This window comes from Lycium barbarum, chromosome 2 (assembly GCF_019175385.1).
Source record: "Lycium barbarum isolate Lr01 chromosome 2, ASM1917538v2, whole genome shotgun sequence".
In the NCBI taxonomy this organism is placed as follows: Eukaryota; Viridiplantae; Streptophyta; class Magnoliopsida; order Solanales; family Solanaceae; genus Lycium; species Lycium barbarum.
Window position 1 is genome coordinate 2,624,762 of NC_083338.1, and position 14,281 is coordinate 2,639,042.

General features: G+C 33.6%; 1 protein-coding gene across 1 annotated transcript; it reads left to right on the top strand.

The window, feature by feature from the left end:
* The first annotated feature begins 5,772 nt into the window (after positions 1-5,772).
* On the top strand, positions 5,773-9,013 carry LOC132625854 (loganic acid O-methyltransferase-like). The gene is made up of 3 exons (XM_060340446.1): positions 5,773-5,981; positions 6,711-7,352; positions 8,530-9,013. The coding sequence occupies exons 1-3, from the start codon at positions 5,910-5,912 to the stop codon at positions 8,860-8,862; spliced, it is 1,047 nt and encodes a 348-aa protein (XP_060196429.1). The 5' UTR covers positions 5,773-5,909; the 3' UTR covers positions 8,863-9,013.
* Positions 9,014-14,281: the final 5,268 nt, after the last annotated feature.

A 14,281-nucleotide genomic window follows, 5' to 3' on the forward strand; every position in this document is an offset into this window, starting at 1 on the left:
GACTGTAATGCAGGGTTTAAAAAAATATGGAGGAGAAGGAAAAGGAGAAGGAGATGGATGGAGAGGTTATGTAAGTTTTTAATAGAGGAAGAGGCGGAGGCTTTAGCTGAAAATTTTAGGGCAACAAATGTGAGAGTCGTGGACAGTACACTTTACAAATATATTGTCACGCCCCGAACCTGGGCCTGGACGTAACACGACACTCGGTGCTTGACTGCATGTGACCGAGCGAACCAACTGGCTGGCTGAATCAACATATGATACCAAAACATAACTAATTTATAAAATAAAACTAACACATGTTGATTAACTAAAAGTCTGACTGAAATATCATAATGCGGAAATACTTAGACAATCTGAACATATTTGAAAGAAGCCAACATGGCTACACCAAAACGACTGAACAACTGCCAACAAGGCTAACATATCTGACTATCTGAACTGTGTCTATGAAGCCTCTAAGAGTACTAAATAATAAAGTTGTCTATAAACTGAATGACTAGATAGCTGATAACGCCCCGAAGGAATTTGGGGCTCACCAGTAGCTGATACGTGCACTCCTAAATAGCTGATTCGTGAACCTGTATATCATTGCCTGCATCGCGAGATGCAGGCCCCCAAGCAATAAAAAGGGACATCAGTACATTTGAATTGTACTGGCATGTAAAGCAACTGAAGCAATAAAATACTAGAACTGGAACTGAAACTGAACTAAACAGGAAAGCAAGAAACTGAAGTACTCCCTGTTCTGGATGAAGAATCACCTGTAAAACTGTAAATATAACTGTGGCCTAGGGCCCAAATAATGTGCACAAAAACTGTGGCCTCAGGCCCAAGCAATACGTATGCATAAACTGTGGCCTGGGGCCCAAAAATACAGATACAGGTGTTCAACATTAACAATTTACAAGACTGAGACTGGCTATAGCTGATAGCATGATAATTGTTTCTGATTATGGGACTCATGCAAATAACTGGTTATACACTGGCTGAGACTCATGTGATAACAATGCACAAGTCTATAAAGATTACGTGCTGAGTTCATGATGTTCAAAGTGACAACCATGAACGAATTCTGTAACTGCAACCCTAGAAGATAACAGTTTTATACCATACCATGAAACTAGGGCTAAACTATATTCTGAGTCAAATTACTGACAAGTATGAAGAATGAGGCATAGGGAGAATCATGATTATTCCCCAACGTAGATAATTAGCCTCACATACCTTAATTCCAGCCTTTGAGCGTAATACAATGTTCGTCAACCCTTTCAACTTTGATCTGTATCAATACAAGTCAGAGGGATTCTATATTAGCAATAATATTCATGCTTTGGTCACCTAAGCATTTCATCAAACACTTAGTAGGCATAAAGCTCCACAATCTCCATTAATGGTGTTTCTTCACCTAATTCCCATTCTATTACTTCTAGGTGATTCTAGAATCTCAATTAGGTGTAATTAACATCATTCTCCATCACCCATATCATTATAACAATCTCAAGTTAACAATCCAAAATCTTACTATAGTTCGTGTAATTCTCTTTACTAAACCCATTTACTATTCTCCCAAGAACTCATCAATTCACTATTATGAATGATTAGAGTGTAGAAGCATTACCTTTTTGACGTTCAATCCTCTTGAATACGAGTTCTAGGGTTTCCACGCCCAACAATAATGTTCCACTCACAACTCTATTGATTAGAAGGGTTTACTCAAGTTAGAAAGAGATTAGAGACTTGAATTCAATCTAGAATCATGATAAAACTTACCTTGGAGGGTTCTTGAGGCTTGGAACTCGTTCCCTCTGACTTTAGGGTGATTTTTCGTGACTAGGGGTGTTAGGGAAATAAACCCCAAGCTTAAATATAACTTAAAACGTGAAATCCCGACTTTTTGACCCGAACACGACCTGTTACGCGATGGGTCCGCGATGCGGGGCCATCGCGCAATATTCTGCAGCTCAATACTCAGACTTTCGCTATCATCCCGAGATGTGGGGCCTTTGCACGCGCCCTCACGCGCTTCGAGAAGCGACGGGTGTCAGTTCCGCACAGTGTTCGGTAAAATGGACATAACTTCTTGTACACAGCTTTGTTTGAGCTCCACAATATACCGTTGGAAAGATATTTCAAAGTTCTACAACTTTCATGTTTTAAGTTTCCTCAAATTCCCAACGGATGTTCACGAAATTTGACTGGAAGACAGACGTATCGAAAACTTAGCCGATTCTATAGAATTTTAAGTGCCTTACTATTAGTCATATTTAGATGATCATATCTCCTTGCTCCGACCTCTGATTGGCCTGGTCCTTATATTGTTAGAAAGGTATTTCTACGTACTACAACTTTCATTAAGGGTACTTTCTCAATTTCCCCACCAATCAAGGGGTTACGGCTGCCCGAAGTAGGCCTATCAACCATTTTCGCAAAACGTTCAAACATTCAGTTTTTCCACTAAAACTCTAATGATACGAGTCTAACCTTAGTTCTAAGATACGGGGTGTAACATATATATTGTTATAACATGGACTGATCCATGTTATACATTTTATTTTTAATTTTTTTAATTTTTCGGTGTATCGTCTGACAGGTGAAAGAAAAAATTTGGGGTATAACGTGGATCAATCCACGTTATACCCCTTTTGGTATATAAATTTTTGGTCATCCCCTTTTAATTTATACCGTGTATTTTTATACCCTTTAGGCTCCGGACTCCATTTGATATGTTTCGACTATACATAGCACAGCATGAGATTACTTTCTATAGTTCATTAAAGATTTATCCTTCCAAAGTACATATCTACACTATTACCAGTGAGCATCATGATTGATCTTTCTGCCAAACTTTTTAGACAGAAACATGGTGGTTAGTTTGTTTAGTTTAAATATTTTCTTAATTTATTCTGTTCGACTTGTATGCACTTAATACTTTTAGATGCTCCATTTGAGATGTTAATTTCTTTGATATGTTATACGAGTGGATTCTATTGATTAAGTAGACTCTAGTTACAAATTGTTAGGGTAGCCTCTAGTTTCAGGGTCGAAATAACCAAATATTATGTGGAAGCTAACAAACCAAGCTTTGAAAGACAATATCAGAATAAAACAGAAATATACCAATAGAGACACAATAAATTTACATGGTTCGGTCAATCAGCCAACATTCACATGTAGAGATGAGCAATCCTTTATATACAAAAAAGAAAGTACAAAACATCAGGAGAAATAAACTTACAAAATTACTTGTGATTTGGGTCATGACAGACAGCGTAAAAGTCAACGACTTTATCAGCTCGTCAAAATGATTTTTTATGGTGAAAAGAAGCCCTCGAAAATTTTCAAAAGCTTTTTGGACGACTATTTCTACTGTTTTTTGGTATAAGAACTGGTTGGTGACTTTTGCAATTTTTGACGAGGGTAGTGATAAACGTTTTGATGGATATTAGATGGCGTCGTTGTCGAACTATTAAAATAACTTTTATTAATTTCTAAAAAATAGGTATTAGTATTAATTCAATTTTCAGAAACACGATACTCATTTTATGGCTGCCATATAACGTGTCATTTGCAAGAAACGAAAGCAATATGATATGTTCAACATCCACCAAACACAATATCCAAACCTGCAAATATTAATGAAACAATCTAAAATATACACCATTAACGCAAATACTAAACCAAAAAATAATTTAGGAAAAAATGTGAAAATATTCAAAATAATAATTTGCTTAATCTTTATCATATACAATTTTTCTTAATAAGTTATATGAGTCGAGGAAATTTTGTGCTATGTTTTTTGGGTTGTTTTGGGGGGGGGGGGGGGGGGGGTGGTTCAAAACAATCCATCAGGACCGGTGGCATCCACGCTTCATTGAAGTGGAAGCTAAGTTCAAGCTTTAAAGCTCAATTTCCAACATTTCTTTCAATTCTTTCAACCAATTGACAGCTTTTAGCTATGCAAAGTTAGGTGATTTATCAGGTCGACATTTATTTTCTTCCTTCGAAAGATTCAAAGCCAATAGACATTGCACCTTTAGCCGACTGGGAGACTCCTTAGAAATTTCTTGTTTAGAGGAAGTTGTACAATCAATGAAAAGAGGGACAATACGATTACTGAGGATGAGCAGTCCCACATTCTCGAGAAAAAGCAGATGGGGAGAGACCTGGCAAGCATAGAAACTCGATCAGGCTTTATTCACTCAACAAGGGTAAGGGCAGAAACTTCACTCGTCGACGGAAGGGGGGCACAATTTTTCTTTCGTGGGTAATTCTGTTCTATTATGAGTTGATACTTAATTAGAATTGTTGGATTTCTGGCCAACATACGTCAGGGTAGTTGGGTGGGGATAATTTTCTGATCAGGCCAACGATCCTGCTCCACTTTAAGAATGTGTGGTTGGGTCTAACTCCATTATAGGATTAGTACACCGAGCAGCTTGAAATACTGATGCACTGGTGTTCAAAGCAAGCATACAATTGCGTATAATTCTGGCCTATCTATCATTGCTCACATCTATGCTTCCCGGATTCTTGAAGGAGAAAGTTGATTCTTATTCACTTTGTACGTGGATAGTTCCATTTGGCTGATATGTGCTCAGCATAAATAGTTGATATTTTTGCTACCCGTAATTATTAACCTGCATCCGATGAATGGAATGAATATCACATGGGAAGGGGACTAATCCCTAAGCTCTTTATATGGTTTGAGCATAATTTGAGATGGCATCAGAGTCAGGCCCGTGGTCGATATGGGCCCCTAAAGAAAGCGGGTGGAATGCACCCGGATCAATTGAGGGGGTGGAAATACACCCGGTCCATGAATGTGCATGCTGCAGATCAGACAATGGAACCCTGGATAAAAAATGTTTGTATCTGGACGTGAGGGGACGATCAATGGAATGAATCCCACATCGGGACCGATATTTATTTTCATATAAAACAAAAAACAAAAAAAAAAGGAAAAGAAGAAAAAGACAAAAGAAAGAGAAGAATGGGTACATGAGCAGTGACATGAGCAAGAGAAAAAGACATACTTTACCTCCATGAGCATACGTGAGCACATGTACAGTGCTTGATCCATCAGTGCACAATACCAAGAAGGGGGCAATAATTTAGTAGGGGATGGTATTTATATAGAGCCTGTTTGGATGGGCTTAGCTTATAAGTTGAAAACAGCTTATAAGTTAAAAGAAAATAAGTTGGGGTAGCTTAACTTTTTTTTTTTTTTTTGACTTATAAGTTGCTTTAGATAAGCTAAGTCAAACGGGTCTAATTATTTTTTTGGGTTTATTTTAAGCACAAAATAACTTTAAGCTGGCCAATCAAACACTAAAAAAAAAAGTTGAAAATAACTTATAAGCCAATCCAAACGGGCTCATAGTGCTCCCTCCATCCCAATTTAAGCATCTTTTTTTTTTTTTTTTTTGTCTGTTCTAAAAAAAGTATGTCTTTCTATATATAATAAGTTTTTCAATTCCAATGCAAGTTTAAAACCACTAGATTTAAAAGACTACACACATATTTAATTTAAGACCACAAGATTCAAAAGTGTCACTTTATTTCTTAAACTCTGTGTCTAGTCAAATTAAGACACTTAAATTGGGACGGAAGGAGTAATTAGTTTATGGAAGGCATTTTCGCATAAATAATTTGTCTATAGTAGGTATTTTGTGTATCATATTGCCTGGAAATAATTAATAATACTATATATAGTAAATATATGATATTATATAGTAAACAGCAAGCTGTTATATAAGCATATCAAGAAAGAGATCTACATCAACATCAAAATAATTTTCTTTACACATAAAGGCTTTGCTTGCAAAAGTTGTCCACTGCTTCCTTAATCTATATTTGCAGGCTTTTGGCAAATTAAGGTTGTAAGCAAGAGATCTTATAATTCCACAATGACAGAGTCTTATTTCCCCGTGAAGGGTGGTGAAGGTGTATATAGCTATACCAAAAACTCCTTATTGCAGGTAATAAAAATTTCACCACTTTATACCATCATTTTGTAATACAGCTTTTTATCACCAAGAATGTGGCAATCAAGCTTTTGAATGTATTCTATGCCATTTACTTACAGAAATGGGACAGTGAGTCCCTTTTTTAAATATAAATAGACATAATTGTCCAATTTTTACCTTTTTTGGTTTCCACAGTGTCCAGTACCCGTTTTGGGTCCGATTAATCCGGATTCGCACCAGAAAGCCTCCCTATCAAAGGCGACTCTATACCCACGAATCGAACTCGAGACTTTTGATTAAGGATAGAGGAGTACTTACCACTGTACCACAACCTTTAGTGGTGTCTAACTCTTACCATGTATTCTCCAACTAATATTCAGTTACTTATTGAGCTATATGAGTTTAAGGAGTTAAGGAGTAAGTTATATTCACCGGATTATTATTTGTAAATAATCTTTGAATGACTTGATAGTGCAAAAAACTCTTTACACTATATAACTTAAACTCTTGAGTAAATTTGTGATGAAGTTTGGTGATGTGTCTAATACAGGCTGCTTATGATCTTAATTTTTCGTAATGTAAATATTAGCAGAGGAAAATATGGATCATATTACTCATCTAAGCTTGAGTTCTTTTAAAATTTGAGTTTAAACATATGATTATCTTCAGTGATTATGACCTTCAATTTCAAGGAGCTAGGAGGTTATTTCAATGATTAACTTTTCACATAATATTTTCTAGAGAGATGCTGCAGATAATGTAAAAGGGATGATCAAAGAGGCAATTCTTGAAAACCTTGATGTACAAACCAAAACATATCTTATTGTAGATATGGGATGTTCAGTTGGACCAAACACTTTTTTTGCAATGCAAAATGTTGTCGAAGCCATAAAAGATAAGTACCATTATCAAATATCTCTCAATTCTACTAGTCCTGAAATTGAATTTCATGTTTTCTTCAACGATCATTTCACGAACGACTTCAATACCCTATTCGAATCACTACTTTCCAACCAAAAACCATATTTTGCAGCTGCAGTTCCTGGTTCTTTCTATGGACGATTGTTCCCCTCGCGTTCTCTTCACTTTGTATATTCTTGTTACGCGTTACATTGGTTATCAGGGGCGCCAAAGGAGTTGATAGATAAGAAGAATAAGGGAAGAATTCATTATGATGGAGCTTCATTTGCAGTATGGAATGCATATATTAATCAATTTGAAAAGGATATGGAAGCATTCTTGAGTGCAAGGGCAGAGGAGATTGTTCCTGGAGGCTTAATTGTTCTTACTTTGCCAGCTATTCCAAGTGAATTACATCATTCCCAAAGTGGTTATGGAATGCTCACATTTCTTGAGTCTAGCCTTATTGATATGGTCAATGAGGTGAGAAATTCATAACCTTATACTCCCTCTGTTTCTGTCTTATTTTCCGTTTTAGTATGTTTAGAAAAGAATGTCATTTTCTGAATTTGGTATAACTCTTTAACTACAATATCTCACATGATATATTAATTAAGGCCACAAGACGATATTTTGATACATTAATGCACATTTTTAGTTTAAGACCGCGAAATTTAAAAGTCTCTCTTACTTTTTTGAACTCCGTGCTTAGTCAAACTAAAACGCTTAAAATGAAAAGACGGGAGTATATGCTAAACTTCTTGGATCTTGGCTTCAAATCTCACAAGGTGAATTTCTTGTATTTTGGTCAATTTAGCTAGTACTCTCTCTGTTGAGTGGAGTTAGGAATCCTAATAAACGGATTCGAGAAATATGTAAACTTGCTTCTCCAATGGGTTAATAAACTCAATTATTAAGGGGACACTACAAGAAAGTATAGAAATGACAACAATTATTTGGCAACAAAAATAATATTGTTGGCAAAATTTAATATTTGGCAACAACTTAGTTTTATTGTTGGCATATATGATTTTAAAATAAACCTTTTTTGTTGCCAAACAATTTAACTTTGTTGTCATATATTGACTATTGTTGCAAAAAGTACTTTTGACAACAATAAAAAGGTTGTTGTACGTTGTTGCAATAACAGCCGATGGGAAGAGTTTATGCAACAATAAAAAAATATTGTTGCTAAAAGCACTTTTTGCAACAATAGTCAACATTATGACAACAAAAAAAAATTGTTAGCAAATTTCTTCTTTCTTGTAGTGAGATTCAATAGTTTACCGACAAAGGGTACTCAATTGAACATCTTTCAACACATTTAGCTCTGACATTGCCTCTATCTCGTTTTATATAACATACTTCCATCTTTAGTCTCTTGGAACTTCACTTCCTCTCTTTTCCGTACATTTGCCTAATGAATGAATAACCTTAACTATTAAGGGATTCACCAGTTTATATATATATGTACCAAGAAAATTGTTTTATCATATTTGTACAATGCAATTTTCCGACAAAAAGAATTCAACTGAACTCCCTTAGCACATTTAGGTTCCACGTCTCCTCTGTCTCATTATATGTGATTAACTTTCCTTTTTAGTTTGTTTAGAAAAGAATGATATCTTTCTAAACTGTATATCCTTTCTTTTTTATACAGGGAATTGTAGAAGAATCTTTAGTTGACTCATTCAATTTGCCACTGTATTTTCCCTCTCTTGAAGACATGACTAAAGTGGTGAAGAAAAATGGAAATTTTAGCATAGAAAGAATAGAGTTGACATATGCCCAGTTTAACAGTGATGCAAAGAGTTTCATAGGTCACGTAAGGGCTGGTTTAGAAGGAATATTCACCAAACATTTTGGAAGTAAGGTTGTAGAGGAAATATTTGAGAGGACTTTGGGAAAAAGTGAAGAGATTTCTGCATGGTTGAAAGCTGAATTTTACAAGACTGCGAGGCAGTTGTTCTTGGTTTTGAAACGTAAAATTTAACTTGTAACGGGGTCATCTTTATTTAGTCTCTGAGGCATCAATGACCTATGTTGTGTCTATCGACTATCAATTACTTTGAGTTGTGTGTTTTTTTGCTACTTGAAGTTTGGCTTTAGGCCACTAATTTTATTGAACCGTCCCTGATTGCACATTTTTCATTGAATCATCGATGAGAAAACTAAGACTTGTCTTACCTTGATCATGTGGTTCCAATGCTAAAGTTCTCTCCAAATTCTGCAAACTACAACAAGAGGGACATTATATTGACCAAAACCCAACCAACAAAGAAAGCAAGATATGTACAACCCAACAAAAAAGCTATGAGGATCTACAAATGAGCAAAAGTCCTCCAAAATCCTTGTTGTGCACATATATAGGTGTAAAATTTCAAAGCATATATAGTCCTAACTCCTAAGGCACTTGTTCTAACAAAAAAAGAAATCAATGTATTTTGGAGTTAAAATAGCAGATGATATGTTTGCAAGGACTCTGGACAAATGTGAAGAGATTTCAGCATGGATGAAAGTTGAGTACAAGAAAGCAAGCCAATTGTTTGTGTTTTTCTATTTTCCTAGGGTTTTGAAAGGGGAGGAGTAGTAACTACTAGTATACACCACTGCTGGTTCATAAACAAGCATCATCTTTTGAAGAAGTCGACCTATGATTTGAGTCCTTTGTCGTGACAAGGTTAATATACCAGATGAAATAAGTAATATACAGTTGATATACACGTGTTGGAGTTTTTTGAAGAAGTAATATACAGTTTATATACGGTTTCAGGAAAGGTAGAAGTAGGTCGAAGAAGCACTGGAGAGAGGTGATTAAATAGGACAAGACGCAGTTCCAGCTTACCAAAGACATGACCTCATAAAGGAGGTTATGGAGGACTCAGAGTAGGGTAGAAGGCTAGTAGGTAGTCCCACTTATCCTTTCGTACAAGTAGTCACAGTTTTGCTCTATAGTTTATTGTTCTTTGATTTCTGCTACTACTTGTGCTTCGATTGTCTTAGTTATTTGTGTTAGTTGTACCTCTTTTTTTTCAGACTGCTTTATCATGGTTTTTTCACTTTCGTTATTTTCATTTTCATACTGCTTTGAACTATTCGTGACCTTTTTTGTCATGCTTTCTCTTAAGCCGAGAGTCTTTCGGAAGCAACCTTTCTACCTTTCAAGGTAGAGATAAGATTTTCGTACATTTTACCCTCCCCAGACCCCACATGATGGGATTTCACTGGATATGTTGTTGTTGGAATTTTTTGCCAAAATTAGCCTAGACGTTCTTGAGTTGAGCACCACCTACATACTTGATGGTGAGCCTCGCTATAACTTGTGGAGGGCTCTTGTTACTTTCTTCAATTAATTAATATCATATTTCATGCTATGACGATTTTATGTTGTGTAATGCTTTTGTTGCTTCTAAACGCGAATACAAGCGTAAGCAGTCGATAAGTAATAAAGTGATTTGTCATTCATGCACATACTTGTGATTAACTATTAACTAAATCATGCAATTTTTAAATATCCAAACAAGATAGGTTCCATAGATGTAGAGAATTAATTTAACTAGTAACATTTTTATGATAAAATGAAGAAAACAACAAACATTCGTAGAACACAATTTTGGATTAAATAGGAGAAAATATTCTAAGATCATGTGATATCTACCAATCCTGTTGAACTTTTCAGTTAATTCTGACTAATTAATTATATGAATTATATATAATCGATAAAGTTAATAATTTTTTCTTGTAAACTAGGAAACCCACGGCCGTCATTCTTTGGGTGTACTCTGATTAAACCCCGCTGCTAGTGTAAATGAAATTAATCTTATTCACAGGAATCTTTCAATTTCCTATCACTCATCTTTATTAGCAAGCGTTTGGTCATAGATTTTGAATCGAATTTTGAGAATTTATATTCAAATATCTGTTTAGCAATAGATTTTGGATCAGATTTTGAAAATCTGTCTTCAAAAAAATTTCAAGTTCCAAAAACTAGTCCATACCAGTTTTTGGGTTTTTGGGACTTCCACTCACATAACTTCAAAAAATTTCTAAGTAAAATACAAGTCCAAACACAACTTCAAATTTCAAAAACTCAAATTTTCTAAGTTTTAAATTTCAACCTCAAAATCTATGACCAAATGGGAGCTTAAATGTGTCAATTACTTCCCAGTCCCTATTTTTGTTTTCTAACTTCTTAAATGGTTAATGTGCTATATTCATGAAACTTTTTTGGTATTCACCAACCTAGGCTAAGGTCAATTTCATAGCATTTTAGTCTAAGTCTATACAATCACTACCGCCCACGTTTTTCGCAGTGGACTGACACAGAAGAATTGGGTGCGATGTCACTATTAACACGTATAATGACAAAAGCTGCATTAAATAAATTATTGAATGCATGACTTATGTATATTAGAGCCCATTAATATTCCATCAATTCCATTTTACGTGATCTAATTACTATTTCGTAGAGTCAAAATTTCTCTTTAACTGCGATTTATCAAATAGATTTTTAAATATTTTGAATTTTAAATGATTATTACGACTTATAGTATTTTTAGGTAATTTTTGAATATGTAAATTTTAATTCAAAAAAGATAATTTTTTGTTCCAGTTCACATTAAAAAAATAATTAATTTAAGCATTATACTTCGAATCAAGTCACATAGAATGAAACAGAGGGAGTATATCTTTTTTTTTTTGTGAACTTGTTACAAAAAATATTTCTTGCATAATCTTGCGAGTGATCTGCAAATGAGTTTAAATTCAAAACATAATTTCTAAATAGAGAAAGACATCATTTCCCCTCTAAACTTGGCCGCATAACTCACTTTAGCAATTTAACTTTATGAACGTTTATATACCTCTTTAAACAACTTTCAAGTGAATTTTGTTCAACCCGCTCTTGCCCAAATCAGGTAAAAGGTGGATATTGTTGAGTCACTCGCCTTCTAATTCGTCCACGTCATTTATTTATTTTTAATTAATTTTGTCCAAACTAAAAAACAATTTCCCTTCTTTCTTCTTTCTTCTTTCCCCAGTTTCTTTTCTTTTTCCATATTCATGTCAGCTTAGAGTTGTACTTTCATGGAAACCAAGTTTTCATTTTTTCATAATCAATCCAATAATTCTCAAAATAATTTCAGTTTAAATTTCTCACTACAAAATAGCTCAGGAAGAGCAAACAAATCCAAGAAATTAGACTCATATGAACAACACCCAGAATCATTCGTAAACTAATTTTACGTATATAAATATAAATATTTATTTATAGTATATGTAAGATATAAATGGAACGTAATTGTGGTGAGAGGGAGATATTTTTTTGAGCAAAAAAGTAGGAAAAAAATCAGTTGGTTTGTTAGTGCTAGCCGTAATGGAGAGTAATTTGTTATGGTTCTAACTCTTTAACTGCTACTGAATGTTAATTAAATAATTATGCTAACATTTTGTAATATATTTGTATAGTTACGTTTTTTTCCCTATAAAATTTGACCACCATAATTATAAAGAAAAAGGCAAAAAAGATATAAGAATTCCTCAAACTAAACATACCCAGTACCTCAATTGCCAACAGCTCAAAATTCCCTGCCAACTAAATCCACATATAATTAAAATCCATCAACAAATTTAATCTCTTTATTTGTGTCAAATCAAACCCATAAATTAAATCTATATACAAAGAAACAAAGAAGAAGAAAAAATGGTGGGACTTGTTGAAGTAGAACGCAGAAAGAGAAGGGAAAAGAATAAGAAAGAAAAGGAAAAAGTTAATTTAAAATGGAAAATAAAATATTAAGAAAATCTTAATATATCATCCAATTAGAAGATGACATATGTACAGTTGGGACCACTTTTAGCGTTATTTTTTCCCTTTCACACGCTTTTAAGAAATTGATTACACTTTCTTACCACGTCACTCATTAAAGCGGTATTTAATTCATTTGAAAGTTATTTAGGAGACATATAAACGTCCGTAAAGTTAAATTGCTAAAGTGAGTTGTGCAGTCAAGTTTAAGGGGGAAATGATGTCTTTTCTCTTCTAAATATCGTAAAGAACAAACTTTAATCATTAATTTGTCAAAACAACAACAAATTCGATGCAGCTTCCACTTGATTTAAACTCACTTCAAATTCGAGATCTTAGACCTGTTTTGTCAAGCTTCTTCAAAGCATTATACTTGAATTGATGTTGATTCGAAGAAACAATGTGCTCGTCTCATATGATGTTTGTCAAAATTAACTACAGATTAAATAAAATTTTAAAATTAAATACGTATCAAAATAACAGTAATCACTTGCAAGTTGCAATAATGACGGAACCAGTGTAAAAGCAAAACAAGTAAGACCCGTATGAATATGAATCTTTTTTTCAATCTCTTTTAAACAATAATGTTTGGTTATATATTGGATTGCTTTTTAAAAAAGAAATTTAAAGATGAGTTTCAAGTTTGAAAATATGGTCGAAATGTTTTCACTCATAAAACTTCTACTACTATATTTCAAGTTAAATGTATGTTCAAATATAACTTCAACTTTCAATTTTTTTTTTTTAACTCTTTTTCAAATAGTATCTTTTTTTTTTTTTCTTTTCTTTTAAGTATCACATTTTTTATGTCCAACCGACTACCTTAAAAAAAAACAGGATGCGGCGATCAATAAACCAATCTTTCTAGGAGATATTAGAGGTAGTAAATGGCCCCTCTGATAGATGTTTATATGGAGAAAATGACTTGTAAATGTTTTTTCCACCACACTTGTTGATCAAGTGGTCCTTAATAGGGACGGAATTTCTACGCTTGAAAAGTTCAAACGGATATTTTAATTATTAAAATAAGTAGGCGTTTGGCTCATCAATTTTCAGTCGTGGTTTGAAATCATGGTTTGAACCCAAATCATCCAAAAAAACATGGTTTCAACTTTTTTTTTAAATACAAAATTTATCCCATAAGTTAATGTTTTGTAAAAAAAAAAATCCATAAGTTGGTAAATATTTTTAACAATTACCCCCATCAATCATTTACCAATCTCATTAACTTCCACCAACCTTTATTTATGTCTACCAACCTTTAATTTATGTGGAAAAATTATATTAAATAGTAGTTACATTACTATTCATATTAAATTTTCGATTTTATTAAAGTAATGTTTGATTAATTGATGTTGTATTTTTTAGAAAAGTCTTCTAGTAGTTTACTAATTTTGTTATAAACTATGATTTGCTCATTTGGTAAGATTGTATAAGAATCGAGAATGTTTTGATAGTTTTCATGGCTAAGAGAAAATATTGTCATTTTTCTTTTGTAAGACAATCATAAATTTGGAAAAAGATGTACTTATATCAAAATTAATTATTTTTAAATAAAAAGAAAAAACAAAACTATACAAGACAAGAAAGACCTAAGGACATACAT

Excerpts from the sequence above, each read along its gene's own strand:
- LOC132625854 (XM_060340446.1), top strand. The coding sequence starts at position 5,910 with ATGACAGAGTCTTATTTCCCCGTGAAGGGTGGTGAAGGTGTATATAGC. Across the intron at positions 5,982-6,710 it reads CCAAAAACTCCTTATTGCAG|AGAGATGCTGCAGATAATGT; the intron begins GTAATAAAAATT and ends AATATTTTCTAG. Across the intron at positions 7,353-8,529 it reads TTATTGATATGGTCAATGAG|GGAATTGTAGAAGAATCTTT; the intron begins GTGAGAAATTCA and ends TTTTTTATACAG.